This window comes from Melanerpes formicivorus, unplaced genomic scaffold (assembly GCF_026170545.1).
Source record: "Melanerpes formicivorus ecotype bairdi unplaced genomic scaffold, bMelFor1.0.p_v2 SCAF_1, whole genome shotgun sequence".
Lineage (NCBI taxonomy): Eukaryota > Metazoa > Chordata > Aves > Piciformes > Picidae > Melanerpes > Melanerpes formicivorus.
This window is the reverse complement of record NW_027142353.1, coordinates 25,576,076-25,596,491: the sequence shown is the minus strand read 5'-3', so window position 1 is coordinate 25,596,491 and position 20,416 is coordinate 25,576,076. Positions and strand designations below refer to the sequence as shown.

Sequence of the window (20,416 nt, the reverse complement as noted above, 5' to 3'; positions counted from 1 at the left end):
ACATGATGCAGTAGGGTGCACTCAATTACATGTAGGCAGCTTCTGCATGTTTATTGAAATAAAATGGGGATTTGTCATTTCGTTCAGAAGAGGATGAAAGAAAACAGCCTTTATTTGCACCAGGGGAGGCTTAGATTGGATGTTAGGAAAAAAAATCATAGAACAGGCGGTCCAGGGAAGTGTTTGAGGCAGTATCCCTGTGGAGGAGATTTGAAAAATGTGTAGAAGTGCTGCTTAGGAACATGGTGTAGTGGTGGACTTGGCAGTGTGAGGTTTGTGGTTGGACTCTATGATCTTAAAGGTCTTTTCCAACCTAGATGATTCTATGATTTTGTGTCTTAGGCAAGTGAGGGTAGGTGCTTTAAGCCAGAATGTACAGCCCCCAGCTGTTCTGATTCTGTTGGCTAAAGAAGAGTGAGGTTTGATGAAAAGAGGGATTTCAGATGGTTTTACTCAGTAGAAGGAATGGATGTTACTGAGCTTCCAAATAGAAATACAGAAAAGGATCTCTTCAGGGCTTGGGTCCTTTATACTTTACTATGCTTTATTTTTGTCATTTGCACGTGTAGCAAGAGAGAATATGACTGCAAATGGAAAAGTAGAGAATGAGTGGGTGAATAAGTAAAGAATATGTAGCTCATATATGTAGCTGCAGTATTTTCAGTAAGGCATTTACTGAAAGAGATGCACTAGTGTCCAGAGAAGATTAAGATTTGGGGGAAAGAGAAGAATGGCAGCGGTTGTGCAGGCTGTAGTAAGCGATTCATGTGCTTGTGCACATGTTCACAAGGTATAGCGTTAGTTTCTTGCTCTTCATGACTCAGAATGAGCAAAGCCAGTAAAACTTGTTGAAACCTCAAAAATTACTGAAAAACATAATCACTTTTTTTTTAAATTATATGGGAAGATAAGCTGCAAATCAAAGCTCTGTCACTGATTTTGAGTTTGCAAGTCTTTCCCGTGTTTGACACGCACATACTGGTATATTCTAGGGTAGAATCTGGAAAGCCTATGAGCAATAGGCTGTGCACTGTCAGTTTCTTGACAGATTCTTCTTAATATGCAGTGTGGATGTTGTTTTTCTCACTGCTGGTCAAATGTGTGATTTTGGCCATTTGGAATTACGAACTTCATCTTATTATTTTAACACTAAAATGGACTTTAGCTTAGAATTGTTTCTAAAGTATTCTTATGTAAGTCATGTTTTTAAATCTGATATTTCTATAGCAACATGGAGCAGAAGTTAAACAGCTGACAGAAGCCTTGAGAGAAATAACTAAAGAAAATAGGAGGCTGAAGTCATCATTTGAGACCTTGAAGGAAGTGAATGACTCTTTAAGAAAACAGGTAAAATTAGTTATTTCCTGTTGTCTGGAATTTTACAAGTTACAGTCAACAATTTAAAGTATTTTAATGGCTTAAATTTGCAAAACTGCTGAACTTACTGTTTCTGTCAGAAACGAGAGTTGTATGAATGACTGAAAGCACTTTCTGCACCTTCTTCTAGTAGTTGAAGTTTAGCCTCACTGATCTTTTACAGTATAAAGAAAAGTTGGACTCACTCCTCTGGTGCACTGGCAACAGCTGATTTTTAGCAAGGAGAAATACACATCCTCTAAAACAGACTGAAAGTGGATGGAGAGAAAATATTTTATAACATAATAGAACCACCCTCTGTGCTGATTCTATTAAATAAAAAGTAGAATGTGTATTTCTAACTTCATGTTTGCCAAGTTTTTTCAGTTATTTGTACAGAGGTTAATTAAGGAAATATTTTCTCAGTTTTTAAACAGACACAGCGGTTCACAGTAATACAGAGAGTAAAAATTTTTGTCTCACTTGGCTATTAAGTCTAACCTAAAATGCTAACATGCAAATTGCTATCTAAAATGTTTGACCATTGTTTTATCATTGAATTAATTACAGCTCTGATAGAGTACAATAAAAATTTACAGCAGAGTGTAATTCTTTCTCTTAGAGGTCAGATCTTACTCCCCACGATGTTGATAGTTGCAGTGTAACCCATCTATCTCTCTATTTTCCCTCACTGTAAAATATTTGCAATTCTGTGCATACTGAGGGCTTCTGTTTATTGTTGTATGCATAGAGTGTGTTCCTTATATTTAAGTGGAGTTTACAGTTTCCTCATCTTTTCTCAGCGAGCAAACTGGTTTTGCAGCATGTTCAGTAACTGTTTTACTCTTCAGAGAACCCCCTCCCCATTGAAATGTGTGCTCCATTTTTATGCCACTGCTAAGTAAAAGTGTGCAGTGCTTGTATGTCTGGATTGGCATTGTAGGGCTTATACTGCCCCTGCAAACTAAAAGGTTGGTCTGCAAGTCAGCAAAGAGCTAGTGCTGCCTTATTTATCCTGGAACATGTTGCCCAGAGAGGTGGTAGAGTCTTTCACCCTGGAGATACTCAAAAGCTGTGTGGACATAGTCCTGACCAGTTGGCTCTCAATGGCACTGCTTGAGCTGCAGGGTCAGACCAGCTGACCTCCAGAGGTGCCTGCCAACCTCAAATCATCTGTGATTATGTTATTTCTTATGGAAATTGATGATGATTTTGTTTCTATCACTTCACATGCTCAGAAGAATAAACATGAATTTAAATAACTTAGCCACTCAGCAACTAAATTAAATTATTTCAGTGTAATAATTAAGAAGTGAGTTTTGAATTTAGAGATGCTTTAATATTTTCTAATTCTTTCAGTTAAATGATGTAACTGAGCTGAACAAGAAGTTGGAAGGTCAAGCAAGAAAAGTACAAGCTCGTTTAGAGAATCTGCAAGTAAGGTTTGTTCTTACAAGCACCTTGCTTCCCTTACAGGTATCAAGTGAAATATAATTAATTGTTACATTTTCTTGTAGAGGAAGCATGAATTTTTAATGATACAGAAGTCTAAGGATATATGTAAAGTGGTGCAACAAAGCAAACCTGTCAAACAGGAAAAAGTGATGACAACATCAAAAATTACTAAGGTGAGAACTGGGCAAAATGAAGGAATCATGCAAAAAACATTAAACAGTGGAATATTCTTTGTATCTTCTAGAAATTAGGAAGTGTAACTTCAAATTTTGTGAATAAATTAGTTACAGTAGGAAAATATACAGGTTATATCAAGGGAGAACTGGCAGTTAACCATGTTGCTCAAACTAAGTCTGTTGGATTTTGTATTGTCTGCCTGTGTAGTAGATGTATATATTTGTATTGTATGTTTTCTTCTTCCTGTCATGTCATCTTTCATCTGTCAATTAGGACTGGGCCCAAGACAATCTCATAAAGTTCAGAGGGGCCAGGCGTGAGATCGTACATCTGGGTTGGGGAAATCCCAAGCACAAATATAGACTGGGCAAGGAGTGGCTTGAGACCAGTCATGAGATGTAGGACTTGGGGGTGTCAGTTAATGAAAAATGCAACATGAGCCAGCAATGTGTGATTGCAGCACAGAAGGACAACTGTCCTGGGCTGTATCAAAAGAGGTGTGACCAACAGAACAAAGGAAGTGATTCTCCTCCTCTGCTTTTGTGAGACCTCACCTGTAGTGCTGCATCCAGTTCTGGTGCCCCCAGCATAAGAAGGACATGGAATTGCTGGAGCAGGTCCAGAGGAGTGCCACAAAGATGATCAGAGGGCTGTACCACCTCGCTGATGGGGACAGGCTGAGAGAACTGGGGCTGTTCAGCCTGAAAAAAGAAAGCTCTGGGGAGACCTCATACCAGCCTTCCAGTACCTGAAAGGGGCCTACAAGAAAGCTGTGAAGGGACTCTTTACAAGACTTGTAGTGATAGAACATGAGGGAATGGATTGACACTTGAGGAGGGCAGGTTTAGACTGAAGATTAGGAAGAAATTCTGTATAGTGAGGAAGGTGAGATGCTGGAACAGGTTGCCCAGGGAGGTCATGGAAGCCCCCTCCCTGGAAGTGTTCAAGGCCAGGCTGGATGAGGCCTTGAGCAGCATAGACTAGTGGAAGGTGTCCCTACCCATGGCAGGGAGATTGGAACTAGATGATCTTTAAGGTCCCTTCCAACTGAAACCATTCTATGAATCTATGAATACTACATCCTGCTTACACTGTAACTGGACTCTTTCACTGTCAGAGAAAACCTTAAGCAGTACAGCACCATTCTTACAAATAACACTAAAAAGTAGTCAGAAGCACCACATAAAGAAATTTAATTTTCTAAGCCCAAAGTAGTTGTACTGCTGTTGTTTTTTTGAGAAGTAGCCTTTAATGAGGGAAAGAACAAATACAGTGTTCCTGCACAGTTCCAAAATTATCATGTTTTCTTTAAAATGTCTCTATACACCACTGAAGTGCTTTCTGTCTCCATGTTACTCTGTTTAGTAGCAAATCCAGTAATGCACTCCCAAGTGCTAATGATTTTCTCTAGCTAGAGGCTAAACTGTGAAATAGGAGAGAGATATTTCACACCATCCTACTTAATCTATATCTGATGCCTTAAAACTGTACTTCTTATATATAGCCAACATAACTGTTCACATAGGTTTTAGAATAGAAAAGAATAGAAGAGAATTAACAGGTTGGAAGAGACATTTGAGATCATCAAGTCCAGCCCATCACCCAACACCATTTAATCAACTAAACCACGGCGCCAAGTGCCTCATCCAGTCTCTTCTTATGTACCTCCAGTGATGGTGTCTCCACCACCTCCCTGGGCAGCCCATTCCAATGGCCAGTCACTCTTTCTGTGAAGAACTTCTTCCTAACATCCAGCCTGAACCTCCCCTGGCGCAGCTTGAGGCTGTGTCCTCTTGTTCTGGTGCTGGTTGCCTGGGAGAAGAGACCAACCCCCACCTGGCTACAACCTCCCTTCAGGTAGTTGTGGACAGCAATAAGGTCTCCCCTGAGCCTCCTCTTCTCCAGGCTAAGCAACCCCAACTCCCTCAGTCTCTCCTCATAGGGCTTGTGCTCCAAACCCCTCACCAGCTTTGTTGCCCTTCCCTTTAGTGTGCTTTGATTGCAACTGAAATATAAACAGTAGTTACAGTACTGAGTGAAGAGGGAAACAGTTATCTGAAGGCAGAGAAAATAATTTAGAGAAGTGTTTGTACAGCCTGTCTTCAGGTACCTCTGGATATATTTTATAGAGTATTTCACTGCAGTGTAGTACAGGGACACAATGACAATTTCATTAAATCTTTGTTATTTTCCTAGCAGTGTTCATACCCAGTTAAATTTTAACATCAGAGAATTGTATGAAATAAGACAAAGGGAGGTCTAGTGCATTGAAATAACAATTTCCGTGTGCAAAGGATGTTAAAGATTTGCTTTCTCCTGTAATTCATTTGCCCAGAAGTACACAATGTAGTGTTTCTGTATGTGAAAATATTTTCCAAGGCTGTTTATAAGCTTTTGGTTAAGTTCAAAACAAACTGCAGTGAGGTGTGAGAGAAGCAATTCAGGGTTCTTTCTGGATCTCTGTAAGAAAGGCTTGACAACAAATGGCTTAATGAAATGGCTGTTTTAATGAGAGAGAGTAAAAGGAGGAATATAGACAGGGAGTAAATCTTAAATCTCTTAAGATTCTGGGAACCTTGCATTTCTGCAGCATCAGAGCCTGAGTGGACTTTTCCCAGGGCGGGTCTTGTCTGTGTAGAGAAGCTCCTACTCTTTTGGCCATTCAAGCTGTTACATGTTTTTCTAGCAATAAAACAAGTCTATTCATGAAGGACATTCAGAACAGCACTTCTTGTTGCCCTTTTAGACACAGGCAAGGCTAGGCAGGAGGCGTGATTGCCAGTACCAAGTGGGAGCTGCCTGCAGGCTAGTACTGTTAGCTGGCTGAGTTTATCTTGCAGCCAAGCACAGGACAAACTATGCAGTTTATTGTTCTGTACAGCACAGGCTGCCCCTGCTTAGGTTAACCATGACATGAATCTTGATGTACAGTGGTCTTCAGGTCAGAATCACCACCTTCCACCCTTTCATCCATATACAGTTTACCTTTCCCAGAATTCTAAGTTACAGGTTACATTAATAACATGCAGGCTTCTCAAACCTTGTATGCTCGTTACAAGGCCTATCAGAGCACACACAGCTTGTTCAAGGTCACTGTTTGCTTGAAATCACATTTTTTACACATTCCCAATACAGTAACTTATGTCCCAAATGTTATCAGGCATATGCTCATCATCCTTTAAATTACACCAAATACTTCAGAACTAATATACTCTCATATATTTCAGTCTGTTGTTATTTTGGTTTAGAGAAGTCATTAACTTGCATGCCGACATAGCTGATGTTGTTGGCTATATTACAGCTACCACTGAATTCACACGTTTACGAGCTCTTAACTTTTCTTATGGATTGGATCTCAGACCAGCACCTTAACAAAATAAAAACACAAGAAGAAAGAGAGGACAGTCATAAGTGTCTGGTTACCCAGACCTCAAAAAAACCCTGCACCCAGGAAAGGTGTATGAAGGTAAAGGAGTTTGGTTTGGTTTTGTATGTTGATATGTTTTCAGATTTGAGGTGGTGTGTGTGTTTAAATGATTTAGAGAATGAAATGGGTCAGGCTGTTTTATGCATAGTTTGGATACCATAATTAAAATCACTGTTAATAAGTAAGTCAACATTCATTCTGGCACTGAGATACGATGAAGTATTTGTCATTTGTAAAGCATGCAAGTAGGTCACTTCTAAGGAAAAATACAATGTTCAGTCTCAACTTGAGAGCTTCAGCATTTTCAAGTCACTTCTGTCTAATGTTTTATGTGTACATAATTCCTTTTCTCAAATGAGATGAACATGTATAATTTAAAATATTTGAGTACCTACATTAACGTTTCTATTTCTGACTGATAAGGCTGATGCTGTGCTATAGTTGTAACATGGCAATGCCAAAGTTTGGGAATCAGTGAGATGTTTAAAAAAATCTTCTTTTACTGTTCTACATTATATTAAAAGATTTCAAGCCATTGGGTTTGGATATACTGAGATTGAGCTCACATGATGTGTCTCTCCTTTGCATGTAAACCTTTGTAAAATTTAAAATCTGTGTATATGTATAATTTTGTTACAGAATTTTCTTTGGATCTACACAGTGAGTATTTGCAGTACATAATCTATTAATCTGCAAGAGAAAGTTGGAAACTCTGTGTGTGTGATTTTCACTTAGGGTTTTCTTAAACAGTAATCTTATACAGTGCATGTAATTTTACTTCTTTATATTTTTACAGCTGTTGCCTATGGTGGCTGAGCAACTCCAGTGGATGCCATTTGTGAATCCTAAACTACATATGTCTGTGATTAAATTAATTTACTGGTCTATAAGACAGCTAGCCACTAGTATTCAGGTAAAACAAGTAGTCCTCTTGCATTATGGTCTTTTAAAAACTAAATTCACGGAAGATACTTACAGATTTTGTGTCTTAATTAGATATGAAAAGTGGATGCTTTCAGGTAGCATATGTGAAAGAAACTTTGCTGTCTATGCAAAGCATAAATTCATTGTGTTTACCACAGATACATTCTTTTTTAAGTTAATTTTAAATTTTTCATTGAGTATCTCAGCAGAGTTTTCTTAAGTACGTGAGCTCTGTTGTGGTGTCTGAGCATCTCAGGAATTATATTTTTATATATGTTTCTAAAATTTTGCATTGCAAAATGCCATCATTTTAGCTTCACTTTGTATATAAGATTTGTTGAAATTTATGGAAATGTATGGCAATGCAGAGAATGAATTTTTATTTTTCTGTTCTCTGCTCAGTGTCTAACTATCAGACATTCCTTACTCCCTTTGACTGGACTGCTATAAGGAAATAGTAGTATAATAAAAAAGACAATAGCTGTAGTGCAAAGACTTAGTGTAATGCATAGTGCTGTCAAAAGTGCTTTTGCTAAAGCTAAAGACAGGAAACTTTGTAAATATCTTGAAATGAAATTCAGTAGAAGAGTCAAGTGTTAATTTTAGTACTAGTAAGAAACTATATTTTAAATGAGCACATTGTGAAGTTTGATTCTGAAGTAGTATTTCTTTATAGCCTATGATGAAAAGCCTTAAGGATTTTAAGCCTTCAGTGTTCTTAAGGCTCATGTTTGATTCTATAAATACATATTGACTGTATGAATACTTCCACAGGATATAACTTCAGGCAGCCTTACAAAATAGGGTTGACTGAAGCTAAGCTTGCTCTGGAACCAGGAGCAGCTTAAATGTCAGCATATCAGGGGCCCTCACTAACTACTCTCATTAAGAAGTATGTGTTCGTTAGGTGCCATGATAATGTTGTTCACCTGCTTTTTGGAACACAAAGTAGCATCTTGTGTATAGGTTTTATTCCAATAGATGGTCAAACCATCTGTTATTTAGTATCTAATTACTAGAGAAATATATTTATATAGTACAGAGGATTTTGATGTGGTTCAGTGTTTACACTGTGTGCATTGTTTGAAACAGCACACAACGATGACATCAACAATGAGGAGACTTGGTGAAGATATTTTCAAAGGCACAGTAAGTAAGGGAAACCCACACAGTTCTTCCGAACAGTCTACAGAGAGTAAATCAAAATCAGCAGCTTTCTTTAAGAGTTCCTGTATGCCTCTGAGGTTCCTGTCAACTTTAGTTGTGCTTAAAACAGTGACACAAGGTGAGTTCTGGTTTTTTAATGATTACATATCTATTTCAGTCATGTGCCTGGACAAAAATTGTATCAGTGATACTGTAAAGTCTATTAACTTTCATAATGGAAAGTGGTTTTGCTTGACTTTTATTACTTTGTGAAGCAAAATACACCGGAAACCAGTATCAATCTGGCTATTTCTCATTTCATGTGGGAACGTGTAGGTTTCTTTTCGTAGGACTTCTTGTCAGGAAAATCAACATTTCTGAAGATGGGGAAAAGAGATGTTGGTAATTCTTTCAGACTGTTAGTACAGCAGTGATTGGATTGCCAAGATCCTTTACTGCTTAGAATGGCACAGGTAGTTGCTGTTTCATAAACTGAAGCAGCAGATTTTGCACAGCTCTAGAATTTCACCATTCTGTTTAAGCTAGTAGGTTGTTTACCTATCCTGTGGAAAGCTGATCTGCTGCAGTGTCAAGTTTGGTTTTTTTTTTCCCCTAACATAGTTACAACTGTGCTACATTTATCTTTATAGGTATTTCTGATGTATTTGTAGCCACAGAGAGAAATCCTCTTGTGTAGTGGATTATAATGGTTAGATCGAATTGTGATACAATGTGTCCTGAAATTGCTTTGTTCCATGGTCTTTAGGGCACAGTTGATACTCCAGCTCTTATCTGTCTCCTGCTCCCTTCTTCTACCAAGTCTGGCACTGCAAATGGCTATCCACAAAACATTGTCAACACTGAAAAATACTACACTGTGAAACTGGCAGTTCTTGAGATGATTGTCCATTCAGATTCCACTGCTAAATAGAATGATTTATAAAGGCACTGTATTCTATGTAAAAATGGTTTAGTCTTTGAAAACCACCTGGTTAGTATGAAAAGTGGCCTTCTTATCCAAAATCTTCCAAAATTCCTCTGTTGATGTAGTATAGTAATGTACTTTGTTAACAAAGCAAAAGCAAAGAAGGTCATATCAGGATATACCACATCTCTCAAAGATAGTGACTGCTACTTCAGATATGACAGGTTACTTCACTTGTGCAGTTTTCAAGATGCTGTGCAAAGTCTTCAAAGTGGGGCCTTCTTTGAAAACAGATATGGGTTGGAAATAGTTAAACATTTTCTTTAAAATGATGACATAAATAGACTGGGTTTTGTGAGATCTGAGTGTTGAGCACATGATGAGAAGAGGCACAAACTCAGATTTTTAAATAACTTTTTTCAAGGATTTCCTTCCTTATCCTTTTGATGCAGAGGCTGATGTACTCTGTCAGAACCCAGAGAAGAAAAACCTTCAATCACTCTGATTTATAGTGATATTTTTAAATTAACTTACAGATTAAATTTGGTCAGTTCAACAAATTCAGTTGTTACCTATTTCTAATTTATATATAACTTCTTTGGAAACCTGAACACTAGTACATAATCTGAATTATGCTTGAAGGTTCTTAACGCTCAAATCTGCAGATTTCATGATTCATTCCAAAAGAATGCCTTGTTTTCATTTCTGTTACTAGATTTCTATTTTGATTTAATTGTTTTAATTCAAAAATGGCTTCAGTGATTGCTTTAAAGCAATTTTGTTCACCTATGCAAACGAGTCCACCAGCAGCAGAGTTAATAGGTCCCCTCTGAATCCTAAATGCAATATAATTGCCACGTATTATCACGTTGAGCTTCTGACTATATAAAGAGTGGACTTTTTGTCTGTTAATTTATTTAGAATGAACAGTAATTTAAAAAATCTAATATCCTTTTAAACTACATAGTCCAGAAAGCCTTGAATGCTTGTTTGTGGATTGTAGTGTCTGACTTAGCTACATCATTTTGATTTAAATTCATGCTTCTGCCTTCTGTTAACCAGTAAGAGCCAGGGGTTGTTGTGTAGGGGGGTGTCACAGGTAAGTGACATTTTCCTTCACTGAGGTTTTTTTTCTGTTTCAAATTTGCTCGCAGGATTCTCCCACCTTTCACACTAGCAGATATATATAATAGTAGTGTAAAGTAGATTTCTCTACTTAAAACCTATGTAATTTTTTGTTGGCAGAGAAACAGAAAGTTTAGTCTTCCCTGCCTCATGGGAGACAGAAGGTAAAGGTTTCAGAATAGACACTACTATGAGTTAATAAGATCAGATTGTGCCTGGACAGGGTAATTAAAAACTGCGGGAAATTTATCTCAAAGAAGTGTTCTCTCAGCTGATTTGTTAACTGCTGCCTTCAGTTATGAAGCCCTTTCTCCTCAGATAGGAAATAGGAAACAAGAGGTGTGGCAGATCCTTTTTATGGAGTTGGGTAGAAAACACTAATTAGACACCATTAAGAGCAGGTGTAAAAGGTGATTACTGTCTACAGCACCTCAGGAGTACTGTGGAGCTTCCTAGCAGGGATTTTCTACAAGATTATGTTTTACAAGGACAGCATAAGAATGAATGTATATATAATGCTTTTCCAATTCTTTGTGATACTAAACACTTCCCCCCGCCCCACCTTTTCAAAGACATTTTAAAAGTACAGATCATTTTGATAGCAAATAATTGTTCAGTGAGGTTATGAATGAACAATCTAACCTAACTTCAGAAAAGGCCTTGCTTTGGCCAGGAGGGTTGGACTAGGTTCCAACCTAAATTGTTCCATGTTTCTATTTGTGCTATTTGTTCTCAGAATAGTTCGTATTTTAAAATGTCTCTACTAATAACACCTCCCCTCTGCTAGTAACAAAAAGAGATGGAGACACATTACAGAGCTGTTAATTTTCAAGGCAATCCTGAAAGACTGCCAGAATGTCATAACCAGATGCTGCCTACTTTAGCATCAGATTTTTTTCACTCTCTCATGAAATAAATTGTGTATCTTGGGCCATTTCTTAGCAGAGATCCACTTCACAAAATTGCTGTTACCCTAATGGACACTAAACAGGAATGCCAAGGATTTTAAATCCATAGATAATGACCAATGTTCTTGTTAATGGAAGTCATCCTTTGGCTTAGATAGTGCAGCAGATTAATATGTCTTTGTGTTGAAATGACCTGCCCTGACATCATCAATAAACAAACAAAATATTTAAGCTATTGGTGGGAACTCTTTCAGTCAAGGTATTTTTGTGCAGCATGATAATTACTGTTAAATTGAGACTGACATTTCCAGAAATGTTTAATAGAAAGATGCAAAAGATTGCAATACAAAAAACAGTTCTTTCAGAGATTTACTGACACTATGTAGATGAGCGCTCTTGACTGGAATTAATCAGTTTGGCAACTTCCTAAAGTTGCCTTTTACTGCTGGCTTCTATAGCATGGAAAATACAATCTGTTGTTAAACATATGTTAAATGTCACTGTGTATGAATTTTGACCACTCTGACCATGTGGCACTAATGATTAGTGCTAAAGTAGCAACACATTTGGTTTGAACACATATCCCCGTTTCCATCAAAATACCAGTGTCCAGCAGATGGCACAGTAGTTAAACATTTGCTGCAGGGCAAATTGTCTCCTTGTGCTTAAAATTTCTATACTCCAGATGATTAGTGCTATTCAAAGATACTGAGAAAAAATTGACATCAAGAAATCAAGAAAATTAGAGAGGTTCACTTAATCTACATCCTTCATAGAATTTATTGCACTCTGCAGTGGAAGAGTATAGAAAATGTGTGCACCAAAACTTAAACTACAGCTTTTTATAGAAAGGAGTGGGGAGTAGCTGCTCTCACGAAAATGATTGCTCTTATTCAGACAGATCAACCCTTGGCTCCTTTGACAGAGGTTTCCTAGATATTGAAACCAACATTCTCTCTAACTATACAAGCTTGTAATTTCTTTCCTCTTAAAGCAAAATATTAGAGCTCTGTATTTGTAAGTGTGTTTTTGGTCAACATATAAGTTGCACTTAGTCTTTTTCTTCACTCACAAGGAATTGTTAGGGAATAAAAATAAGCAGAGGATGTATTTAAATTAAAATAAAATTTAATATTTTCAGCAATTTAACTTTTAAATATACATCTGCTGCAATAAATCTCAGGATATTTGTTCACATATTGCATAATGGAACTATGATTACAGCAGTTTTATTGTCTATATTCTGATATATTTCAGTGGATTACCTGGCTCAGGCATTTGATTCCCTTCGCACAGACTTGAAGACAGATGAAGGAAAAGCCTTATTTTTGGAATACCAATGTGTGCCTGTCATATTAAGTCACTTAAAAGTATCCAGTAGAGGTTTGCTTTCTAGTGTGCTTGATGGATTGCTACAGATGACCATGGAATCAGGTAAATTTGTGTAATGGAAAAAATAAATAAATTAAAAAATCATCCCCTTGTACTCAGCACTGGTGAGGCCACACCATGAGTATTATTTACAGTTCTGGGCCCCTAACTATAGGAAGGATATTGAGGTGCTTTAGCATGTCACAGAATCACAGAGAAGTCCTGGCCAGCTTAGGATATACATGCAGTATTTTCTACAGGTATGATTGTTGCCTTCTGTTGTTGGATCTTCCTATCACAAGTAATAGAAGTATGGAGTTGAAGGAATAATTGCTTCTACAGTGATTTAGGCATCTGAGAAAGCTTGCTAGATCATAAGGTGGTCCACAGGATGCCTTCAAGGTATTTCAAAACCTGAAAAAAAAATCATTAATTTTCCTCCTGGAAACTGTGGCCAGAAAGCCAAATAGCACGTTCAATGTTCTCTACTCTTATTTACCTAGTAAGTTAGGAATAACATTTAACAAGGGGGTTTTGGTAATAGAACTGCAGCAGCATTTTTTTGGCACTTCAGCGATGCCATTATTCATTCTAGGGCTTGCTTTGTGCTAGTCAATGTTTCATAGCTACTATTTGGGAAGTATTTAAGCAAAAAGGATCGCTTAAAATAAGTCTGTTTAAAAAAAATAATGCAAAGAAAGAAAAAGGACAGCAAGCCAGAATGCCTTTGACAAGAGCTATTTCTCTGCCAATTTCAAAAATGTGTTGGTGCTCACCATTTGCTTCTGTCAAGGTAATGCTAACTTTAACTTTTCTGTTTATAAAAAGACTTGCACACAGTAGTGAGAAAAAGTAAAATCTATATGGTGAGAGGCAGCTGATAGCCAAAATTACTGCGTATCACGCTGCTTGGTATTCAGTGCGCCCGCATGTGTTCTTGCATGTTTGGGCACATCCACGCCTTTAAGGCTGTGGCTGATGGAAGATAACTATCAAAGCTGGAGTTTAAATCATAAAAAATACTGAATTTAAAGACCAGTACCTCTTCACTACAAAGGGTAATTAAGCTCTTTGCTCATTGAGATTTTGGAGCTCCTTTGTGTTGTCAGTGATTTTATGTACTCCACTCTGAAGGAAGAAGTAGATGTCAGGGTCTTTTTGCACTGCAGAACTTGGTGTCAAGTACAAAGCAGGAGTCACATGTTATCACAATAAATGACCCCTACACAACTTGAGTGACAGACTTTCTTTAGAAAACCTCAGAAGGAGTCCCCAGATCTGACAAGAGCAAGAAAGTGAATATTGCGGATAATTTCAATGAATTTGTACTGGAATTCCCTTTATCATCCATGCCTTAATGACAAGGTGCTGTTGAAGCATCATCTAAATTTTCAGTTAGATGACATAAGAGTGGAAAATGTAACCTTACTAATCAGGGACTAGGTATTTAATTTCTACTCCAAAGGTAAAAGTGGAATATCAGCTTATTTTTACCTCCTTTTTGTGTATCTATTTGCATTCTTGGTAGTAAAACTATTTGTCATAATTTTCTCATTAGAGCCACAAGATGGGCTATCAGCCTTCAAGGTGCTCTTTTTGGTTTATCTTTTGGTATTACTTCAAATTCCAGGTTAGAACATTTTTGGTTGCTACTAGAGTCAGCATTTCACAGAATCACAGGACATTAGGGTCTGGAAGTGACCTTGAAAGATCATCTAGTCCAACCCCCTGCCAGAGCAGGATCACCTATACCAGATCACACAGGAACTCATCCAGGCAGGTTTTAAATATCTCCAGAGCAGGAGACTCCACAGCCCTCCTGGGCAGTCTGTTAGAGTGTTCTGTCACCCTCACAGTGAAAACTGTTTTCCTCATGTTTCCGTGGAACTTCCTATGCCTCAACTTCCACCCATTGCACCTTGTCCTGCCATTGGGCATCACCGAGAAGAGCCTGGCTCCATCCTCTTGGCACTACATTCACCATTTCCATACACATAACCATTAATGAAGTCTTTAATCTTTTTTGATACAATGTTAGTGAAAGCTTACCATATTCAACAGGAATGATGCCAGTCTATGGATCTTGTAAACCAGCTGCAAGCTCATTTAAAACTATAAATAGAAATATGCCTGAGGTCCACAGCTTCATGAAAAATTTATCTGAGTTGTCATATATTCTGGTGGATAGCACCAGTGTACCTATCCATCTAGGCTATAGAAACATGGTGGTCTTAACACTACAGGAATTTTGTAATTAAGTGATTAAGACTTCTGGTACCCTTGCAAAGCTTATTTGTGCATGTTTCTTAAAACTTAGTTGTGTCATCATAGTATACAAAGCTCCAGAGCCTACATTATAGTATGCAATACAGGCACATTATTTCTTGGAAGGATTCAAGTTATGTTTGTTTATGAAACTGCATATGTCACCAGACTGCATTATGGTGTAGGTATCAGAACTTGGATGGTCATTGAGCTGCACTGGTGTTTCTCAGACATCAGTGGGTTTTCATGCCATTGTGTGATTTTGAAGCATGATGCTGGCCAAAAATAACCCCAACATTTTTTCCCAATCAGTGTTTTTGGAACTGTAACAGTGTGTCATGGATACAGAAAATATGTATATTTATGCCAGTCTTGGTTGCATCACCTCTTTTACAAAAATGTTCAAGCCTAACAAGGAGATTAAAATGTTATATTGATTACTGTTCTTTTTAATGTATAAAATCTTTCGTAGATGGAACAAAGGCTGACTTCTAAATGTCAGGGGTGGAAAAAGTTGAGGTTAACTTTGGCTGGCTCCTCAGGGCATAAGAGTGAGAGGAGCTGCTAGAGATGTTATGCAGCAATATTACAGTTTGCTTTATGTCAAGAGCACTTCAGTTTCAGCTTACTTGCATGCTATTGTAGTCTTTTTTTCTTTCCTTTTTTTTTTTATTTCCTGTCTTCCAGAAATGTTATGGATTCTGTTCAGTACTTTTACTGTTACTGCATTTGAGGAAAGAAACTTCGACTTTGTAACGGAGTCCTTACTGTTTGCTTTCATTTCACTAGAAACTTAAGAAGCAGTTGAAATTAAGTTGTAGGTAATTGTTAGGATAAACAGTACAATAGTAAATAATTTATGTTTTATTTCATGCTGTTTGTGTGCTGAAGTGACTGTTTTCCCTCAGATGAGCTCAGTGACCTACATTGAAGTCTAGCTGTTTCAGTTTTAAATCTTCAGTGGGAGTAATTGATTGCTTTTAAATTCCACTGCTGGGGGAGTTAACAGCTTCTTGTGAACCTGACAGTAGAAAATCATCCCAGCATAGATACTTTATCCCTTTTCTCTTACTACATTCTACTATTTTTGTTTTAAAATGCTGATAATGGTGTACAAATTGCTACATTTCTGCCTGTTCAGTCTTCTATTTAAACACAGCACCAAAGCAGCACTTTAGCTGTATTTTCACTGTAGCTATCTCCTAAGCACTGATTTTGTTTCATAGTCAGATGGGTGCCAGTTGAGGTTTATCCTTTTCAATTTCTCATTCTGCTCTCTGTACCTGTTACCAGGATTTCAATCTGTGTTTGTTTTGTGGATGATGTTCATCTTGCATTTGCTGCAAAGATTGCCTGATAAAAGTAGAATCAATAGAGCAAGTCCTGCAGGCTATTTTTAATAGTGGTGGTATTTTGCTTGATTGTGGGTCTTCAGATGAGTGTCATGAAACTCAACTTGATCTTTCTTTTGGTCTTTGAGTGGTCTATAAAGACACATTTTTTTTGCTTCCCATTGACTAGAAGAAGGGGAGATATATTCCAGCTCATTTGAGAGGGAAAAAGATTTCAGAACCAAAAGTTTTGAAGGTTTCCTGATCTTAGTTAAGCAAATCAGGCTACCACACCATGATCATAGAATCATTTTGGTTGGAAAAGGACTTTAATATCGTGATGTTTGGCTTTTAGTCCCATGTCTAAGCTATGAACCTGTCTGAGGGTAGAAGTAAGAATAAAACCTTCTATGTTAGTATTGTCAGGGAAAGTAGAACTCTGAATGCACTCAGTGATAAATTTCTACAAATGCAGTGCTTTGAAATTTTGGGAGCAGAATATTGCTATGTTTCAGTTTAGTTGAGTGGCTTATAATGTGTTTATTGCTTAACAAGATCTTACTATTTCCCATTTAAATCACTATTAAAATTAATGTTTAATGTAATAGTTACTTTTAATCATCCTTTTTGTTATAGTATGACACCAGTGGCTTCCAGAGTTTCTTCATACTGTAAAGCTCTCTCCCCAAGACTGCAACTTTTGCAGCAGATCTTGTTTCTAGGATGGTAGTTGCAACACGCTCTTGGAGAGAATTCCTGGTTTCCAGACATGAAAAGTTTTCTGGCAACAATCTAGTAATAAGTAGCATGACCTCAGCAATAAAATTTGTTTTGTGAGTGTTTAAGAACATAACATCAGTATTAAGTCACCCTGTAGTGAATGCTTGCCATATACAATCTTTTTGAATACTGCTGCTGCTGTCTTCCTGTTTCTCATGCAGCTGACTTGTTTTTCACTGGTTTGTTGGGCTCTTTTTTATCAGATAAAAAGATTCCAAAGCATGTAGTAGTTTACAGGCACCTGTCAAAAATACCATTGTTGAACGGTAGTCTGATCCGTGCTTGATCTGAAATCTGCTCCTAGCAGAGAGCTGCTTGCTCAGTTTCACCCTTTGCAGTTTTACACAAGGACAACTACAACTTAAGTTTCTGCTGCAGTGATAGCTGACTTCTGTTACATAACTAGTAGCTTACATTTACTTTGTCTTCAAGTTTCTTTTTTATAGAGAGAATATTGTGCATTAGTGCATGCTTATTCACAAATTGAGACAAGTGATTATGGAAAGAAATCATTAAATGCTGTGTTTACTGTAAGATAAGGTACATTCTGGTACAGCTTAAGTAGCATTTCTTAACCATATTGTTCAGTCTGCAAAAGAGAAGGCTCCGAGGTGACCTAATTGTGGCCTTCCAGTATCTGAAGGGGGCCTACAGGAAGGCTGGGGAAGGACTTCTCAGGATCTCAGGTGGTGATAGGACCAGGGGGAATGGAATGAAGCTGGAAGTGGGGAGATTCAGGCTGGATGTGAGGAGGAGGTTCTTCACCATGAGAGTGGTGAAACGCTGGAATAGGTTGTCCAGGGAGGTGGTCAAGGCCCCGTCCCTGGGGGTGTTTAAGCCCAGGCTGGATGAGGCTCTGGCCAGCCTGCTCTAGTGTGGGGTGTCCCTGCCCATGGCAGGGGGGGTTGGAACTAGATGATTCTTGTGGTCCCTTCCAACCCTCAATGATACTATGATACTACGATATTAACATCACTTCAGGTCTTTAAGTGATGCACAAGTGAGCTATATTTACATATTCACTGAAGCTTATTTCTATTTTTTTTTTGTTAAAAAAAAAATATATAATTATGGCCGTGATTAACCAAATCTGTGTCGAGGTTTAGTTATCTCATAGAGAAGTCATTGAAGCCAGTGGAAATAAAAAGATTGTCTCCACGATAAGAAGTTGTGATTGTTTACTTGTAAAATGAATCTTTTTGTGTGGTCTGCCTATAAGGACACTCCCACTCTTCCTTCGAATTGGAATGCTGCTGTGACTAAGGTTAGGTATTCCACAGTTCACATTGTTCTTCATGTACTTCTAAAACGTTGATGGTCAGAATCTGTCAAGGAAACTCAAGTCTGCTGCTTTTTTTTTCTTTTTTCTTGATTCTTAGAATTTTGAGACTTTAAAGACTACAAGCTGTGAAGGTATGAAGTAAAAAATGCCTTTATGCTTAAGCAGATTAAAATTTAACTGTTTTTCAGCATGCTATCTTTACTAATATCAGACTTTGCAGGAATGAAGCTTTTCAAATTAACTTTTTTGCAATACTGAGTAGGTAAAAATGTCAAGTCTGTGAGTTACCACACCTAGGCAGGCTTCCATACCACCTGTGTGAAAGGCAGATGTGGAATTATCCTGAGGAACTGTGTTTGAACCTATAGTAAAAGAATTGACTTAGGGCTTATGTAGGATAAGCATTAAAATCCGGACCATTTAAAAGGAAATCCTTCCTCTATTATCCTGTCGTGCCTTTAATTATTGTATTCGTTCTTCTGAAAACAACGAATAATTATGTTGGATTAATAGATGCTTTAGTTTAATATTTTAACCGCAGGTAAATCTCTCTAACCCTGTTAAATGCAGTCTCTGATAATGTTAGGACCAAACTGTATGCTTTCTGAAAGCAAGCAAGTAGACCAAAGGTTTATGCACACTTTTGTTAATTAATTGCCAGCTTAAATACTTTGATTTTGATGACATACATGTTTACAGGTGTTAATAATGAGCACAGGAATTGGAATCATGTCTTTTGATTTCTACTGAGGTAATTTCTCTAAGAAGAAAAAAATATGATTTTCATTATTTGCTTCCTGTTCTAGTAACAGTTGTGTAATGTGTAGCTATTCTGTCTCATTCATTCCAAAGTAAGAAACAAAAGAGACTATAAAATGTAAAGTTATGTAGAGCCAAGTAGCCACTTTGTAAGTAAAACTTCACTGTTCATTCAGGATAACACTGTGCTTCATAAGCAGCATACTGTATTAAAAGTAGATGTGAATGCTAACTTTATAAAAGTATTTGATGTAAAAAGGAGTTGTAAATCAATACATCAGAGATATAAATCAGTACTTGGATATACACATCCCTTTTCAAGTCCATTTAATTTATGAAATCATTAGAACAGTAAAGTTTATTCAAGCAGGATCTTGCTTACACCGATTTACTAAACTTGCAAGTTTTAGAAACACTTTTACAGTTTCATATCTTGCTGTTAAATGGTTTAAATTGTTAAAGTATGATTTCATTAGAAAAGTAATACCATTTTTAAATTTTATATTTGACTAGCAGGAATAGCCAAATTTTCTCTGTAACTTTCAAGGTGAATTTAGAGCAATGTCATAATTGAAGTAATCTCATTAAGAAAGGCTTTTTTTGGAAGCAGATAGTACAATTTTATTTTTTTCTGTTTGAGTAACATCTGCGCATTGTCAGACTTTATTTACTTGCTTACTTGCCATCTGGTGTTATGGCATTACAGGTCACGCCAGGTTGTATTTATTTATGTAAAGGTTTCCTTATTTGAGTTTGTCATAGTGTTTGAAATACTGTGCTTAGTTCTGAGCTGCTTGTTACAGGAGTGGAGATATGGAAACAGGAAAATAAGGCAGTTTAGCTCTTTTAGAAAGTGTTGGAACAAAGCCTTTTAAGGTCTATTCTGTAAGCCCACATCCTGAGCTGCACCAAGAGAAGCATAGCCAGCAGGTCAAGGGAGGTGATTCTCCCCCCTCTACTCTGCTCTGGTGAGACCCCACCTGGAGTATTGTGTCCACTTCTGGAGCGATTGTTACAGGAAGGATCTGGAGCTGCTGGAGCATGTCCAGAGGAGGGCTATGAGGATGATTAGAGGGATGGATCACCTCTCCTATGAGAACAGACTGAGGGATCGGGGCTATTCAGCTTGGAGAAGAGAAGGCTCCGAGAAGACCTTATTGTGGCCTTCCAATATCTTAAGGGTGC

At 37.6% G+C, this 20,416-nt stretch overlaps 1 protein-coding gene across 1 annotated transcript in view; it reads left to right on the top strand.

Annotated features, from left to right (window-relative positions):
• CCDC138 (coiled-coil domain containing 138) overlaps nucleotides 1-20,416 on the top strand; it is a 42,467-nt gene that overhangs the window by 11,163 nt on the left and 10,888 nt on the right. The window contains exons 7-13 of the mRNA XM_068170919.1: nucleotides 1,228-1,347; nucleotides 2,716-2,793; nucleotides 2,874-2,984; nucleotides 6,290-6,454; nucleotides 7,212-7,328; nucleotides 8,432-8,624; nucleotides 12,701-12,877. Coding sequence (XP_068027020.1) covers nucleotides 1,228-1,347; nucleotides 2,716-2,793; nucleotides 2,874-2,984; nucleotides 6,290-6,454; nucleotides 7,212-7,328; nucleotides 8,432-8,624; nucleotides 12,701-12,877 — 961 coding nt within the window. The remainder of the gene's footprint in view (nucleotides 1-1,227; nucleotides 1,348-2,715; nucleotides 2,794-2,873; nucleotides 2,985-6,289; nucleotides 6,455-7,211; nucleotides 7,329-8,431; nucleotides 8,625-12,700; nucleotides 12,878-20,416) is intronic.